General features: G+C 60.6%; 1 protein-coding gene across 2 annotated transcripts in view; it reads right to left on the bottom strand.

Moving 5' to 3' along the window:
- AP3D1 (adaptor related protein complex 3 subunit delta 1) overlaps positions 1-16,955 on the bottom strand; it is a 51,534-nt gene that overhangs the window by 6,518 nt on the left and 28,061 nt on the right. The window contains exons 12-31 of one of the 2 annotated variants that reach the window (XM_021930503.2): positions 15,432-15,577; positions 14,820-14,968; positions 14,520-14,750; positions 12,135-12,366; positions 10,796-10,941; positions 10,184-10,325; positions 8,286-8,357; positions 7,624-7,699; positions 7,305-7,504; positions 6,806-6,879; positions 6,205-6,382; positions 5,437-5,508; positions 4,975-5,082; positions 3,790-3,939; positions 3,404-3,451; positions 2,864-3,053; positions 2,300-2,388; positions 2,030-2,115; positions 1,246-1,367; positions 869-948 (exon numbers count right to left, since the gene is read on the bottom strand). In XM_021930503.2, coding sequence (XP_021786195.1) covers positions 869-948; positions 1,246-1,367; positions 2,030-2,115; positions 2,300-2,388; positions 2,864-3,053; positions 3,404-3,451; positions 3,790-3,939; positions 4,975-5,082; positions 5,437-5,508; positions 6,205-6,382; positions 6,806-6,879; positions 7,305-7,504; positions 7,624-7,699; positions 8,286-8,357; positions 10,184-10,325; positions 10,796-10,941; positions 12,135-12,366; positions 14,520-14,750; positions 14,820-14,968; positions 15,432-15,577 — 2,591 coding nt within the window. The remainder of the gene's footprint in view (positions 1-868; positions 949-1,245; positions 1,368-2,029; positions 2,116-2,299; positions 2,389-2,863; positions 3,054-3,403; positions 3,452-3,789; positions 3,940-4,974; positions 5,083-5,436; positions 5,509-6,204; positions 6,383-6,805; positions 6,880-7,304; positions 7,505-7,623; positions 7,700-8,285; positions 8,358-10,183; positions 10,326-10,795; positions 10,942-12,134; positions 12,367-14,519; positions 14,751-14,819; positions 14,969-15,431; positions 15,578-16,955) is intronic. The other variant, XM_009193099.4, reaches the window with a different exon arrangement.

Here is a 16,955-nt window from a genome sequence, read left to right as displayed (position 1 = left end):
AGGATCAACACAAGGAGCAGTGAAAAGAAACAGAGCAGCGAGACCGCGGCGCGCACCGCTCCGCACATCAGCTCAGTGACCCTGATGATTCCTTACCCTTGTTTTTTGAAAAGTACAAACTACCAAACTCACCCAAGATGAGCGATAACTTGGGGATTCCTATAACTGTTAACACAAAAAACTGCGGTTGTAGCTAAAAGCCTGCAGAAAAGGAACTCCCCAGGCCCAACGGTTTTCTGATGAATTCTGTACACACATTTCTTTCTAAGGAAAAAATGCCACTCATCACACAGTCTGTCCCAAAACAGAGAGGACACACTCTCCTGCATGTCTGATGAGGTCACTGGATGACAAAACCAAAGGCGGTACCAGAAAAGAAAACTAAAGACCCAACTCCTCATATACACACACGAAAGCCCTCAACAAAACAGTCACACACTGAGTTTGGCAGTCGACACACTGCGAAGACAACCACCCTACAATACTCAGGAGAGGGAGGCCTGGAGCGGAGTGAGCGAGGAGTCATTCTGGAAGCTCAGCAGTCAGAGGTGGAGAGTCCGACCCCAGGACCTTGGCTGCCTTGTGCACAGGGGTGGGGTGGGGGGCAGGAGTGCAGTGGGAGTGGGGGCCCCCGGAGCCATGTGTCAGCCTGGGGTGAGCAGCACAGCAGGAGGCGGAAGCCCCGTCTTGCTGAGGGAAAGTCTGCGCTGCTGAGTGGGGCTGGCGCAGGTGAGGGGCTCACGGCTGTGGTGCTGCCATCACTGTCCTTGAGCCCTCGAAGTCCCAAGGCTCACCCCTGGGGATGAAGGCCTGGGCATGACCCCAGGAAAGGTGGGAGCCAGGGTGTGTGCAGCGACCTAAGGCTCACCTTTTTCACCAGGAGGCAGACGTGGTGGCCCTGGATGGAGCGGCTGTACATGGAGGCGCAGGAGTCCACTCGCTCCACAACTGCAACAGAGCGAGTGGCGTCAGGCCCCCGCACACCGCATGGTTGCAGCCCCACCCCCAGAGCAGGGGCCACCTTCCTGGGCTGCCCTTGGCCACAGCTTCAGGTCTGCAGGAGCAGGGTGTGGCCCTGGGAAGCCTGGGGTGTGGGGAATGCAGCCCCCGCACCAGCTCCCAGGCCTCGGGGCCACCAGTTACCCGGGATCCCAAAGGGTGGGAGTTTGGGTGCGAGGGCCACAGACCCGGCTCCAAAAGGAAGGGACAGCCGCCGCGCGTGTGAAAGCCCCTCACTCTCCTTACCAGAAAAATGGTGGTGAAAACAGATCTTCGCCAGAAGGTTCTGGAAGGACATCCGAATGCCATCGACTTTGACTGAGCTCATGCTCAAGTCCCCAGACTCCAGCAACTTGGCAAAGGCGTCACTGTGGGAGGGACAGGGAGGCTGACTCCGGTGGGGCCGGGTTCCTCAGGCTCCCTGCACAGAAGCCGACAAAACCTGCCACACATGCCACCTCCTGCCTGTCTGGGCCGGGAGGTCTTGGGGGTCCTGGAAGATGTGGCTTATTTTCATGTGTGGAAGCCCTCACACCCAGAAACTGATAATGACTTGTCTTTAAAGAGGTCACAGAGGTGCCTGAAGTCATGGGGTGGGCCCTCCTCTGACAAGGACGGATGTCCTGTAGGAAAGGACTAGCGGGACAGGCTAGGACGCAGGCACACAGAGGACAGCCTGCGACGACTCAGGGGGCAGGCAGTGCCGCACGCCAAGCCGTGCTGAGGAGAGGCCTCAGGAGCAGCCCGTGCTGCTGGCTCCTTCATCTCACTCCTCCAGCCTCCAGGACTGCCAGGAGCCAGGGCCTCTCTGGGTGACGCTGCCAGACCTGTGGCTTCAACTACGCGGCCCCAGCTGGTGCAGACACCAGGCAGCCTGACCTGCACCAGCCACGAGCCAGGCCTCCAAATCCGTCTCTAAAGTCCTGCCCAGAAGCCTCAGTCTCCAGGGCACAGGTGTCTATAAGGTCGAGGGAGGCGGAGGGGTGCGGGAGGCGGAGGGGTGCAGGAGGTGGGCGTGGCCCGGCCCCACCTGTAGCAGGGTGTGGTGGTCAGGTAGGAGCTGCAGCTGAAGTGCAGCCGGAAGTCCAGCTTCTCGTGGGTTGCGCCCTCGTCATTCTGCAGTGGAGGGAAGGTGGTGCAGCTGAGTGGGGAGTCAGGCCCAGGTCAGAGCTCCGGGCTCCGGGCTCCCCAGGCAGGTGGCCCACTTCCCCTAGGGACACCTGGACACCCACTGGAATGGGGCAGGAGGAGCCCCAGCCTGCAGAGTCAGCTCCCTGACGCCGAGTGGAGCCCCGCATACCTTGGCAATGAAGGACAGGGTTCCCTTGAGCTTCTGCGCCATGACGATGCTCTGGATGGTGAACACATACTGGGCTTCGTTGGAGACGCCTGGCGGGGAAGAGGGGGAGTGAGGCCTGAGACGCAGCTGGGGCTCAGCATGGGCGGGGCCCCCGGGTCTGTCCTCAGCCCCAACTCCTCGATGGCTGATTAGGAATCTGAGCTCAGCCCCCAAGGGAGCACCAGGGGACAGGAGCAGAAACAAGAGGCTAGTGGTGTCCCCAGTTTGGCCTGGACCTGGTCCCATCCCTGTTTCAGAGGACAGACTCGGCCACTGGAGCCGTGGAACCCAGGAAGGCTCCAGCCCCCAGCCCAGCCCTTGGGGCTCTAGCCAGGTCCATCCGAGGCCATCACACTTCTCAGAGAGCTGCAGCGAGACCCCGACACTGAGGAGGCACTGAGGTGCAGCCTGGGGACCAAGGGAACGTGAGGAGGAAGCAACAAGAACCAGTGGATCCGGGCAGCCACCAGCTGCCACCGTGCTCCCACAATCCCCAGGAGAGGCCGTGAGTGGGGCAGGGCTCACCCGGGGGCAGCTGGAAAGGCACGGGGACGCCATCATGGACGGAGGAGCCCTGCGGCCGGGCCATCCTGGCATTGAGTGAGTCCAGCACGCTGAGCTCCATGCCCTTGAGGATGCTGCTGCTCCGGTTCTCCAGCACGATGGCCACGGTGACCTGACTGTCCTCCTGCAGACTGCCCCGGATGTCACAGGTCTGCAGGGCATGGCCAATGTAAGCAGGGCAGGCACAGCTGCCTGTCTCTCAGTGACCACAGAGGCAGCACGGGTCCCACGGGCACAGGAAGGCACGGAGAGAGGCGACCCCCAGCTGCAGCCAGGCGCCCCCTGTGGTTGCTCTTTGAGTGCATGGCGGGGGCCCTCCTGCCAGCTCAGGGCATGTCTCTAACCTTACCCAAGCCAGAGGCGCTGCCCAAGCAATGCCCTGCCAGGGATCACAGGCCCTGGGTACACCAACATCTGGGAGCTGTGGGGGCTGCCCCGGTTCTGTGCAATCCCATGCCAAAGAGCAAGGGCTGGCCCACCCTGCCCCGGGGAGCAGCTCACCATTTTAACATAGGAATTTTCAGCGAGGAGGGAGTAGCTGGACTCAGGCTGGAAAGAGAAAAGGCCCATCAGCCTCGGGGGCCTCGAGCTCCGTCCTAACGAAGACTCCAGTGCAGCCCAATACCCCAGGTCAAATGCCACGACTCCAAGAATGCTTGGGGTGAGGGGCTTCAAAGGGGCCTGCGAGGGATGCCCGGCTCCCACACAGCCCACCATGGGGGTGCCGAATGTGGGGCTGCAGGCCAGGGCCAGGTCCCTGCTCCCGCCAGGCTCAGCTTCTTCAAGAATCTGCTGTTCTCTCCCGCATGGAGGCCGCAGGAGTGGGGAGCAGCCCGCAGCCCGCCAGAAACCCTGGCACGGGGTGGGGGCGCTGAAGTACCCCTCACCGGGAGCGGCTCCTCCTCTGGTGCGCCGTTCTGCACCGGCTCCCCCGCCGCCTCCTCGCTGCCCAGAGGCTGCTTCTTGGACTTCTTCTTGCCTTTGGTGCGCTCCTCCTTCTCCTTCTTGTGCTTCTTCTTCTTATGCTTGGGAGATTTCTGGAGCAGGAGGAGGGTCAGGTTCAGTTCCCAAGCTGCTCCAGCGCGCCCCCCTCACAATGCGAGGTCGGGGCCACAGGCTGGGCTGCTCAGGCTGAGGGGCCCACGTGTCTGGGTGGGATGGCAGGACCAGCCACGCCTCAGGCCTACCGGGATGAGCTCAGGCCAGACCCAGCCCAGCAGAGGCTGGGGCCATCCCTGGCTGGCGGCAGGCGGCAAGCGCCAAAGCAGCTCAGGGAACAGTCCCTGCCGACCAGGGAGCCATGGATGGCCAACCGGTGAGGACGCCACACTTGACGCAGCAACCCCACACCCACGCACACACCTGAGAGGGAACACACACGTCCACACATACTGCACAAATGTTCAAAGCAGCACACTGTGTGGCCACAAAGTGGAAGCGGCCCAAGTGGCTATCAACAGACGAGTGGGCCGGCACAGCGTGGCCCGTCCGTGGAGGAACGGGGTCAGCAGAGGGCGGCCTGTCCACGCACCAGAACATGACCCAGCCATGAACAGGAACCAGGCTCTGACCCAAGCCATAGTGTGGAATGCACCTTGAGGACATCACACTCAGTGACACGCCACACACAAAAGACCACACAGTGTATGACCCCATTTCTGTGAAATGTCCAGGACACACTGATCCACAGAGACAGGAAGGATGCGCGGGTGCCAGGGCTGGGAAGGGAATGGGGAGCAACGGCTGGTGGGAATGGAGTTTCTTTAGAGCTGATGGAAAGTTCTGGAACTAGACAGAGGTGATGATGGTTGCACAACTCTGTATATATACGGAAAACCACCGTATACATATTTCAAATGAATAAACTCTATCAGACTTATGAACCATGTGTGAATAAGAAGATTATTAAAAAAACAAAAGACCACAACCACAACAAAAGGCCCGTGAGAAGTCCGATGCAAAGGCGAGAGCAGGGCTGCCCTGGGATCTGGGTGGCGGAAGCTGTCCGGCCCCACATTGGGATGCTGGGGCGCATGCAGCCCTCCACAGCCACTGGGGAGTGACAGCCTCACCTTGTCCTGGTCTTGCCCCTCAGCGTTGTCCTCCTCGTCCTGCGCCTCCGTCTTGGCGTCCTCACACTCGTCCTTCGGGGTAGTGACAGCGTTCACACTGAGCTCCTCCTGCAGGGAGCCAGGGCTCAGGGCTCATGCTGGGCAATGAGGGGCCCCACTCCACTTCACTCCAGGCAGCCTCCATGCCGCACACCCTCAGCTCACCCTCACCCCTGCCTGAGAGGCCACAGTGCCCTCTGAGTGACAGGGAGCCTGTGGGCGCAGAGGCCCTGGCCATCCTCCCCTTCCCCTGGCCCCTGCTTGGCCCACTGGTACGTGGGAGCACGACCCCGGCCCCACTCAGTGCTGCGAGAGTGACTGCGAGAGCACAGGGCCTCAGGAGACCCCAGGGCTCTTCCCTGAGTGCCAGGTATGACCTCTGGAGACACGAAGGCTGGCAGTGGCCAGCTGCCGGTCTCTTACCATGGATGGAGCAGGGGCGGGGGCGGGGGCAGGTGGTGGGGTGGTGGACAGCCAGAAGTCCAGGTCCTCAGCCTGAAACCACAAGACAGGCTGTCAGCAAACGCAGTGCATGGTCCTGGGAAGAGGCGCCGGGGACAGCAGGGGCCAGCTGCCCTTGCTGCCCCCAGGGCCCTGGACCAGCTGGGCCTTGCAGAGCCTGGGAACCCAGGAGCTGATGGTGATGTCCTCAGCCAGCCCTGCTGGCTCTGGCTTTCGCTGCCAGAAGAGGGCCAGGGACATATCTGTAGGTGGGCATGCGCCATTCCAGTGGTCAGAAGGCCCCTGGCGGCCCGTGTGTCTGCCTGGGCCCCTGACGTGGGTGTGCACAGGCCCCCAGGCCCTGCGAACATGCGCTCCTTTGAAAAACCCATTTCTTTCTCTATGTGAAAATCTGCACACAGATGCTGCAGAAACAGTTCTGGAGCTGCACACGAGGGTGGCATCTGGACCACACTGAGCTCTGACCATGGCTCCCCAACACAGGTGAGGACACGGCTCACCTGTGGGATTGTCGGCTCCTCCTCAGTCTCCCCTGACGCAAGCGCACAGCCAACTCCCCTCGGAAGCCACGCGTCCTCCCTCCGCCAGGGCACAGGGCGAGGCGGCTGGCGCTCGCTGCCTCAGACTCACAGCCATTTCCCCTGAGCTCACTGCTGTCCCCAGGCTGTCTGGGAGTTCAGGGCAAGAGAGGGGAATGGAGGAGGATGCTACCCTGGGCACTAGCTTTACCTTCTTCTCCTTCTGCTTCTTCTTCTCCTTGCCTCTCTCTTTCTCTTTGTGCTTTTTCTCTTTCTTCTTGGGTTTCTTGCTTTTCTTTTCTACCACGGGAACGTCCTTCTCGGGGGATCTTGAGGTCTCGGCGTTTCTGTGTTTCTGAACAGGCAGCTTCTCGCTGTCGGCTAAGGGCCTGGAGAGGGGAATGACCGGGTCGCACATCAGCACCACTGGCCACCCCCCAGGACCACCAGTACATGCGGTGTCCAAGCATGTGGCAGCGCGGGACCTGCTCCTCCAGCCCCTGGCCCCAGCCATGGTCCGACGTGGATCTGCCCAACACGGCCTGCTGCAGGCTCTCACGGGAGGGTCTGTCGAGGCATGGGGACCTTCCGAGCACCCCAGGCCTGGAGACTTCAGAGCCCACACTTAGGGTCTTGGTTGGGAGGGCCAACCAAAAGCAGTGCAGTGAGGACATGGTCTGGGGAAGGCCTGCCTGCACCCCGTCCCAGCCTGTCCACCCTGCAGAGCCCGGCCCCGCCCGGAAGGGAGGACGAGAGGAAGGGAAGCAACCACCTGTGGCCTCCAGCCTCACCCTGAACCCCTGTGCACTCACTTATCCAGGTCAATGTCCAGAGCCCTGTAGGGATCATTGGGGTCTTTGTCATCCTCGTCGCTGGGCAGAGCGTTCTGACAGGAAGAGGTGAACACCATCAGTGGAACCCGCGCCTGTGGCCTGGTGGAACCCCATGTATCTCGGACGCAATGGGACTGCCTGAGACAGTCACGATCATGGCCACGCCCACACAGGCCACACGCACATGCGGGCAGTGACATGGCTCCACCAGAGGCTCCGTTCAGCATCCAGGCACCAAGGGCGGCTGGGCCCCAGGACGCAGCCAACCTGCATCTGCCTCTGAAGCTGCTGGCCCCGGGGTGGGTGTGTGGGGACGTGCGCTCAAGGACAGAGGCGCCTCTCCTCCTAGGCTCTCTGGGGCAGGGCCTCATCCTGGCCACTAAGGAAGACCACGGGGAGATGCTGCTGTGCATGGCCCCAGGACACACACGTGCGGACAGACAGACATCCCCGGGCCGGGCCCTCCAGCGAGGCTGACCTCAGGCATCTCCTCCGTGACAATGTCCACCTGCTGGGCAGGGGCAATGTCCTCGTCGCTCTCCGTGGGCAGCGAGCTGTGGCGGCGCTTGCCCTTCTTCTCCTTCTCCTTCCTCTTTTTCCTCCTTTTGTCCTTCTCCAGCTTCTGCCGGTGCCGCCGCTCCTCCTCCAGCTTCACATACTGGTCCGACATGGGCAGCCCTGGGGGCCGGCAGTGGGCAGGCACTCAGCACCGGGTCCCAGGGGCTCAAGGGGAGGGCAGCAGGAGCGGCCTACAGCCCATGTGACAAATGTGGCGCTGACACACGGGAGACACTTGCCTGGAACCTTCAACGGGACGGAGAGGTCGATCTGCACCACAGGAATGTGTTCCACGCCCGGGGCGTCCTGGTACCGCTGCGAAAGCAACATCCAGGCGTTACTGGTGCACTGAGGGGTGACACACGGGCAGGACAAGCCTCAGGGACACGGGGGCGTGACGCAGCCCTGACATCCTCAGGAGCCAGGGGTCCTGCCAGGGCTCTGGGCCACGAGGAGCACTGTGGGCATCTGGAGGAACCGACTCTTAAAGACAGTGAGGGCTGGAAAGCTCGTCACGCGAGTGACCCTGCAGGCCTACTGCACAGGGAGTAGCAAATCCTCATCCACTTTTTCTACCTGAATATTCTGTTTTCTCCTCAAATGAGAAAAGTAATGCGGCTTCAAGCCCAGAGTGAGGCAGCAGGTTGCCCACGACCGTGAGGTCAGGGCTGGACATCAGCTGGGCTGCCGTGCACACGGAACAGGCCCCTGGCTGGAGGCTCAAACGAATGGGGCCCACAGGGAGGCACCCGCCCCTCAAAGGCTCCGCACAGTCACTGTGTGGCCCCAGCTCCACTCCCAGGATCTTCCAGAAGGAACCTGAAACTCAGAGGGATGCCACAGGGCATGGGTGGTGAGGGTAGAGGGTGCTGAGGGACAGGCAGCCGGGGACGGGCCTCACCTTCTGTGGCGACGGCGAGCTCTTGATGTAGAAGGGGTTGTTGGCCTGCTCCTGCTTCCGGGCCTCTCGGCGCTGCGGGACACGACTTGGCATGAGCCCGAGCGAGCGGGCAGGATACCTCTCTATGGACATCCACTACCAGCTACCCAACCAGGGAAGGCTGGATCTTTGGCTATTTTCACTACTGAGCTTTTACTAACAGGGAAACCAAGGCCCGCAATTGGGAGAGCGCATATTGGAGAAAAGGAATCGCTAACCCTCTGGGAGGTAGGGACACCCATGCCTCCACTGCCAGGGTCAGGACCAGGACCCATGGAGGCCGCTGACCTGCCTGGGCTACCCGGCTACTGATGAGCAACTCAGACGGGCTGGGGCTGCTGAGCTCGGGACAGGGCCTCCTGACTGCCAGGGCTGCCTGAAAGCGCGGCCTGGAGGATGCAGGAGCACAAAGGCCCGCACGCAGCCCACCGTGGGCATTCCCTCTGTCGGTGCAGGATGGAAGGAGAGGACTGCTGGAGGGGCTCCCCTCTCTGCACAAGTGAGCAGGGCGAGGTGGAGCCCCACATGGGGCACAGGGGCTGCATCTGCCTCAGGAGGATGGGGTCCAGGGGCCTCCTTCACCTTCCCCAGCTTCTGGTCTGGGTGGGCTGCACATGTCTGCAGTGTCTTACAGCAGCTATGACAAGGTCAGGGAAGGGTCCCACACAGGCACCCACAGGCCCCCAGCTGCAGGTCGGGTTAATGGAGTTCTCCTCAGGGGGGCTCCTGGATCTAGAGAAGTTGTCCCCCATGTCTTTTTTTTTTTGAAATGGAGTCTTGTTCTGTCACCCAGGCTGCAGTACAATGGCACGATCTCACTGCAACCTCTGCCTCCCGGGTTCAAGCAATTCTTTTTGTTTTTTTTTTTTTTTTGAGACGGAGTCTCGCTCTGTCGCCCAGGCGGGAGTGCAGTGGCCAGATCTCAGCTCACTGCAAGCTCCGCCTCCCAGGTTTACACCATTCTCCTGCCTCAGCCTCCCGAGTAGCTGGGACTACAGGCGCCCGCCACCTTGCCCGGCTAATTTTTTTGTATTTTTTAGTAGAGATGGGGTTTCACCGTGTTAGCCAGGATGGTCTCGATCTCCTGACCTCGTGATCCGCCTGTCTCGGCCTCCCAAAGTGCTGGGATTACAGGCTTGAGCCACTGCGCCCGGCCGGTTCAAGCAATTCTATTGCCTCAGTCTCCTGAGTAGCTGGGATTACAGGCGCCCGCCACCGCACCCAGCTAATTTTTTTTTTTTTTTTTTTTTTTTTTTTGAGATGGAGTCTCGCTCTGTCGCCCAGGCTGGAGTGCAGTGGCGCGATCTCAGCTCACTGCAAGCTCTGCCTCCCGGGTTCATGCCATTCTCCTACCTCAACCTCCCCAGTAGCTGGGGCTACAGGTACCCGCCACCACGCCTGGCTAATTTTTTGTATTTTTTGTGGAGACGGGGTTTCACTGAAACCAGGATGGTCTCGATCTCCTGACCCTGTGATTCGCCCGCCTCAGCCTCCCAAAGTGCTGGGATTACAGGCGTGAGCCACTGCACCCAGCCAATTTTTGTATTTTTCGTAGACACAGGGCTTCACTATGTTGGCCAGGATGGTCTTGATCTCTTGACCTCATGATATGCCCACCTTGGCCTCCCAAAGTGCTGGGATTACAGGCATGAGGCACCGCGCCCGACCAAGATGCTCCCCATTTCAGTGAAGCTCAATGAAACTCAACCATAACATGAAATACCCACTTGGGGCGTCCTGGAGGGCGGCGGTGCACAATCTTGAGCCAACAGAACCAAGCCCCGGACTCAGGAGCCTCAAAGACTCCCTGGGACAGGAGGGAGGAGGCGAAGGCCCACCAGGGGCACCCAACAGCTCACCCGAGCCAGCTCTTCCTCGTCCGCCTCGGACGGCCGGTGCTTGGGGCGCCGCTGCTCTTCCTCGTGGAAGACGGCCCTGGGTCTCTCGTCCTCTGACTCGCTGTCCGAGAGTGGCTCGTTGATCCAGGCGTCTAGGTCCAGGCTGTGCCGGACAGGAGGGTCACACAAGGCAGTGTGTGTGACTGAGCACGCGCCTGCAGGCGCCCACCCTGAGCAGGCTCACCACGTGCCTGGCCATGTGAGACCCCAGTGGTGCCTGCTACCCACACAGGGCCAGCGAGGCAGGTGTCACTGCCCCTTAGAGAGGATGCAGAGACCCAGGAAGGCTGCAGCAGGGTCACAGTGGGGCCCTCACGGCAGGTTCAGGCTGCCTCAGAGCTTGATGGCAAGGATGGAGCAGGCCCACTTCCCAGGGAGCATCCCCAGGTTCCAGCCAGGTCCCAGAAGCAGCGAGAGCCCTGGTGAGTCCAGCGAGGGGCGCCCGCCCCAGGCCTCCAATCAGCCCCACACCCTCCTGGCTGTTGAGGGCTGCAGTAGCCCCCTCTGTGCCTCCAGGCATCAGGCGACCACGTCAAGGCTGTGGTTGCAATGCCCCCACCCCCGTATCCTTACCCTTCAGGGACTGGAACCTTCTTCTGGGCCTTGGGGGCCACTGGGTTCAGCTCCCCAGCAAAGAGAGCGCTGACCTCCTCCGCCACGGGCACGTCCTTGGCCTGAAGCTTCTGGATGTGCTTGACCAGCTGCAGGATGCAGGACGCCTGCGGGGGACGCAGGAGTCACCGCTGGCACCTGCCCGGAAGGCCATTTGGCCACCCTCAGGGACACTGGGTGGCTAAGCCCCTGGCACAGTGACGTGCGGGCCCTCTGGCACAGCCAGGTACCCACAGAGAGCCCAGCCTTCATGCCGTCTCCGTCGTCATCCTTGACAAGCAGCGGTGGAAAAGACCAGTCCACAAACAGAACAGAGATGGGGGCACAACAGGGAGCTTTGCCCACTGCAGAAATGCCTCCCATAAGGCCTGTGCCCCGACACCAGAAGCACCACCTTGTTCGGCCCCTGCGGGCTCCCTGCCTCTGTGCTGGCTGCAACTCAGACACAGCCAGGCTGGGCAGCTCCAAGAGTGACCATGCGCCAAGGATCATGGCCAGCCCCCAGATAATGCCACTGCTCAGAGGAGCCCGGGGCCACACCCCATGCAGCCTTGACGCTGGGTCTCCTCAGCCACTGGATGGGCTGATGCCGCTCCCGACCTCTCTCACAGATGACCAGGCGCAATGTTTCACATCTGTAATCCTTGCACTTTGGGAGGCTGAGGTGGGAGGATCATCTGAGGTCAGGAGTTTGACCTGGCCAACAAGGTGAAACTCCGTCTTTACTAAAAATACAAAAATTAGCCGGGTGTGGTGGCGGGTGCCTACAATCCCAGCTACTCTCGAGGCTGAGGCAGGAGAACCCCTTGAACCCAGGGGGCGGAGGTTGTCGTGAGCCGAGATCACGTCACTTCACTCCAGCCTGGGCAGAGGAGGGAAATTCCATCTCAAACAAAACAAAACAACAAACAGAAAAACAGAGACCTGGGAACTGGTGGGCACCGGCTGGCACAGGTGTACAGTCTGCTCAACCCAGAGCCCACGTCACCTGCAGGGCACCAGAAAGAGCCACAGCCAGCCCCAGGCGCTCACACCTGCTGTCTCGCCGCATGTGAAACAGGCTCTTCCTATGGCCAGGAGCAGCACCCCCACATACCCAGCACCCCAGAGACCTGCCCAGTCCCACTGACCTAAAGGTCCCACTGACTAACCCCAAACCCCAGCTGGCACAAGTGGCAACAAAGGAATCTCAGTGAGTGGCTTCAGAAGAGGAAGGGAGGCCCCGTCAACCTGGCCGCCGCTGGACAGAAAGGCGCTGAGGGCTCCCTGAGGCTTGGCCCAACGCCGAGTGCAGCCTTACCCGCTCCTGCACCTCCAGGTCTGCGCTCTGCACAAACTGGGGCAGCCGGTCCACCATGAGCTGGGTGACGGCCTGGGCGCCCTCTGCCTCCCCGGCCTGCTCCTTCTGCTGCAGGATGTTGGCGTACAGCTTGACCACGTTCTGCACATACACGGCCTGGATGTGGCCTGGCAGCGTGGTGACTTTGGGCCGTAGCATGGCCTCCAGAGTGTGGTGCGGTTCCTGCAGATGCCTGAGGACAGGAAACGCCGTGAGTCCCCAGGATGCCCACCCCGGGGCTCCTCTCCAACAGGTGAGGACCTGGGAGGCCTGGGCTTGTCACAAACGAGGTGACTCTGGGCCTTTCCCATTCCCTGAGCTGTCTCCGGGGGCTGAGACACGAAGTAGAAGAAACCAGGGGCCATCCATAGCCCATAACACGAACAAGACAGAGACGTGGAGATGACAGAGCCACTGAGCAGAGGAAAGGTCAGAAGAGGAAAAAGGACAATGGGGTCGACTGTGCAGTTGGCCCTGGGAAGATGAGGACGGGCAGGGAGCAGACGGAGCTGAGAGACCCTGATCTGTGGGACACTGGGGCCTGGGGGTGTGCCTCATTCACATCTGACACAATGTCTTGGGACTTGGATATGTTTCTAGTCCACTTTTCTCCCACCAAGAAAATAATAGAAGTGGCCGGGCACTCACCTATAATCCCAGCAGTGTGGGAGGCCAAGGCAGGCAGATCATGAGGTCAGGAGTTTGAGACCAGCCTGGCCAACATGGTGAAACCCTACCTCCACTAAAAATACAAAAAATGAGGCCAGGTGCGGTGGCTCACGCCTGTAATCCCAGCACTTTGGGAGGCTGAGGCAGGCAGATCACAAGGTCAGGAGATCGAGACCATCCTGGCTAACGCGGTGAAATCCCGTCTCTATTAAAACTACAAAAAATTGGGAGGGATTGCATTGGGAGTTATACCTGATGTAAATGACGAGTTGATGGGTGCTGACAAGTTGATGGGTGCAGCACACCAACATGGCACAAGTATACATATGTAACAAACCTGCATGTTATGCACATATATCCTAGAACTTAAAGTATAATAAAAAAAAAAAAATACAAAAAATTAGCCAGGCGTGTTGGCGGGTGCCTGTAGTCCCAGCTACTCGGGAGGCTGAGGCAGGAGAATGGTGTGAATCCGGGAGGCGGAGCTTGCAGTGAGCCGAGATAGCGCCACTGTACTCCAGCCTGGGCGACAGACAGAGCAAGACTCTATTTCAAAAATAAGAGTTCGAGATCAGCCTGGCCAACATGGTGAAACCCCGTCTCTAATGAAAATACAAAAAAATTAGCCAGCCTTGGTGGCAGGTGCCTGGGATCCCAGCTACTCGGGAGGCTGAAGCAGGAGAATTGCTTGAACCCGGGAGGCAGACGTTACAGTGAGCCGAGATTGCGCCACTGTACTCCAGCCGGGGCAAAGCTTGGGAGACAGCAAGACTGTCTCGGGGTGAGGGGAAGAAAAGAAAATGACAGAAGCGCTCGTCTCCGGGATGCAGGCTGGCTGGGGACCCTTTTGGCATCGCAGCTCAGGGCGCCCTCCTGAGCTGGCATAGGCCCAGGGTGAGGAGTGCTTGGTGTGGCAGTAACGGGTGAAGGTAGCGGCTAGTGGTGCTGCTGCAGGGCCCGGGGCAATGAGGCATAGTGGCAAATCTCATGAATTTCCAAGAGAGTCTGGAAATCCAGACTGCTGTGAGAACCGTGACTCTCAGCAACACATTCCCACCTCCAAGCAGGCCCCGTGACCTAAGCCTGCCCAGCAGTGGCTGTGATCTGTCCTCTCGGCTAGAGAGAATCTGACGCTCCTGGAGATGGCAGGGGCAGTTTCGATAAGACCCATCCCTGCGGCCCACCTGGAACCTGGCACTGAGACCCCTGTGCTCCCAGAGGGGCCTGGCGTGGGCAGGCTGGGGCTGAGCAGATGCCTCCCCGGGCCACCTAAATGCCACATGGAGCTCCCACCCCACCTATGGCAAGCAGGGCTCAGAGGGGCCGCCACTCGCCCAGCTGGAACTGAGTCTTGCAGACACCCAGGGCCAGCCCCCTATCTGCAGCCCACCCCATGGATCCTCCCACCTCCCAGTCCTGGTGCCCACGGGATCTACAATCTCCTGGGAGCTCCACAGATGCCCAAGGGCAGAGAGCAGACAGGGCGGCACAGACTCGCCTCTGTAAAGGGGGGATGGGTCCGACCATTGTCGGGGACAGCTGCTGGTAACCCACGGACCTGTGGGCTGGGGCAGCGGGCGATGGGAGACAGCGGGAAAGATCTGCCAGGCACGTCCCTGGCCCCTACCCCTCAGAAGCTTGGAGAAGCTGCCGGCCCAGAGGCCCAGCGTCACTCACTCTGAGAACTCCCCGCAGATCCAGGCGGCAGCGTAGAGCACCTCGCAGATCCCGTTCCGCTGGGTGCTGCTGGCCAGCAGGTGTGCACTGTCGAGCAGCGCAGACATCTGGGAGACGGCGAACTTGCGGATGGCCTTCACACGGATGGCCACGTCCAGCATCTGGGCGGCGATGAGGTGGCCGTGCCGCGTGCCCTCCAGCCGGGTCAGCTCCACCAGGATGCTGATGTACCTGCGGGCAGAGGGGGTGAGTGAGCAGCAGTGCGGAACCCCCAGCCGCGCCCCTGGGAGCGGGACGCACCACTCGAAGTTGGTGATGTACTGGTAGTTGGACTGGCTGCAGATGTCGATGATCTTGGTGAGCAGCTCGTCTCGGTAGGTGGTGCCCTCTGCCTTGTCCACGTGGGTCATCAGCTTCTTCACGATCTCCATCAGGTTCTTCTTGGACACCTGGGCAAGAGCGTAGGGACAGTGGTGAGGGTGGACCCGGCCTGGGGCCTGCTTGGTGAGACACCCAACACCTGCTTCTGAGACAGAATCCACGGGACACAGGCGGACCCAGATTCACAGATCGACCCCAGGGAGGCAGCAGGCCCCTGCGACGTGGGCTGGGTTAGAGGCACCCAGCCCCCAGCCAGGGAGCAACAACTGGCCCAGCATGGTCTGTTCTATGGGCTTGGCCTCGCCCCCTCCACACACGCCCTCAAAGACACTTGTGGGCTTGGCCCTGGCCCCGTGTCCACACAGGCCTTGGAAGACAGGCATGGATGAGGGCTGGCGCCCCTCTGCCCTGCCCCACCACACTAGCTGATGGCCGAGTGTGAGGGGACTCCATACATTCCACGTGGCTCTGCACCTGACACTTAACGTCCCCGAGAGAACTAAGGCGGGCGGGCGGGCAGAGGGCACACACCATCCCATAGAGCAGGTCGAGGGCCCGCAGCCGGATGGACTCGTCCTTGTCATCCAGGCACTGCAGGATGAGGTCCTTGTGGGACTGCACGGACTTAGGGTGGGTCTTCAGGATCTTGGACATGGCCAGCAGCCCCAGGTACTTCACTGCAGAGAGAGGCCAGAGCCAGGTCACTGGGATGGACATAGGCAGCAAGGTGCAGGCAGGGCCCAAGGCTCTCCGAGCCAAGTCTCCACCTCAGGAGGCTGCCTGGCCTTGGCAACCCGGGGGCGGACAGAGTGACACCCGCAGCTGGAGCTCACACGAGGGATGTCGCCCCAGCAGAGCCCCCACACTGGGAGCCGGGGTGCAGGCTGCCCCATGCCGGCTCCCTCGGGAAGGCCTCCCCTACCTACTACCACGCTGTAGTAGCTGCTGTCGGCTTTCCTCTCCCACCCAGCCAGCACAGGGAAGAACGCAGAGAAGACTTTCCAGCAGCATCAGGCACCCTCAGCCCGGGGCAGGGTCTCACCCGTACCCAACACTCACTGTTCACCCGACTAGCCCAAACTAGCTCATGGAGAGCTAAGGGTGGCTGAGCATGAGGCACAGATGCCACAACCTAAACCAGGGACGCTCCAGCCACAGGGCACACAGCCGAACCCGTTCACACACTGCCATCTACGGCAGCTGTCAGGCCACAGGGCAGCACCGAGCAGAGACAGACAGCGTGAGGTCCACGGAGAATACGCAGCAGTCCCCACCTCGCCGCGGGGGATGGACCCATGGCCCCAGTGGAAGCCTGACATGGTGGGCAGTACTGAGACCCGCGTGTGGGTGTTCTTCCGACACATCTGTGCCTATGGCGAAGTTTAGTGTGTAAATTAGGCACAGTAAGAGATAAACAACTAACAGCAACTAAGAACAGAACAATCATAAAACACACAGTCATGAGAGGTATGTCACCGTGGTCTCTCGAAATACCCGACTGTGCGGTCCTTGCCTATTTTTGGACTGTGATGGGGGTACCCGAAACCTCAGATAACAGGGGCGACTCCACTATCTGGGCTGTTGCAGGCGAGTTTGCCAACTCCTACTCTGAACAAAAAGATCTGGCTTCAAAATGAGCGTCCAAAACACCGCCCAGGTACCAGGTACCAGGCAGGGGCCGTTAATTCTAATTCCACAGCAGAGCAGCACAGGGGCACCCACACACGGGCAGGCACTTAGGCAAGGGCGCTGTACGCTGCTCCATCTCACAACACAAAGCCTCAGCATCCCCGCAGAAACATGCAGAGGCTGAAATATCCAGAAATCTCGGACCAAGGTGCCCAGTGAGTGGCATCTGTCCAACTGCCAGGGTCTCCCCAGTGGGGGTCACTGCCATGCCCCCTACATCCCTCCTGGGACTGGGGCTCAGCGGGAGCTGGTGTTTCCCAGCCTCCCCACACAGACAGGTCGGGGTGCAAAGGCGCCACAGGGCAATGGCAGAGGGGTGCCTCTGAAGCGAGTGTCATACATCAGGGAGAGAGCTGGGGTCGCAGA

The sequence above is a fragment of the Papio anubis genome, chromosome 20 (genome assembly GCF_008728515.1).
Source record: "Papio anubis isolate 15944 chromosome 20, Panubis1.0, whole genome shotgun sequence".
NCBI classification, from domain to species: Eukaryota; Metazoa; Chordata; class Mammalia; order Primates; family Cercopithecidae; genus Papio; species Papio anubis.
The sequence above is the reverse complement of the archived record's forward strand: the minus strand, read 5'-3'. Positions and strand labels throughout refer to the sequence as shown.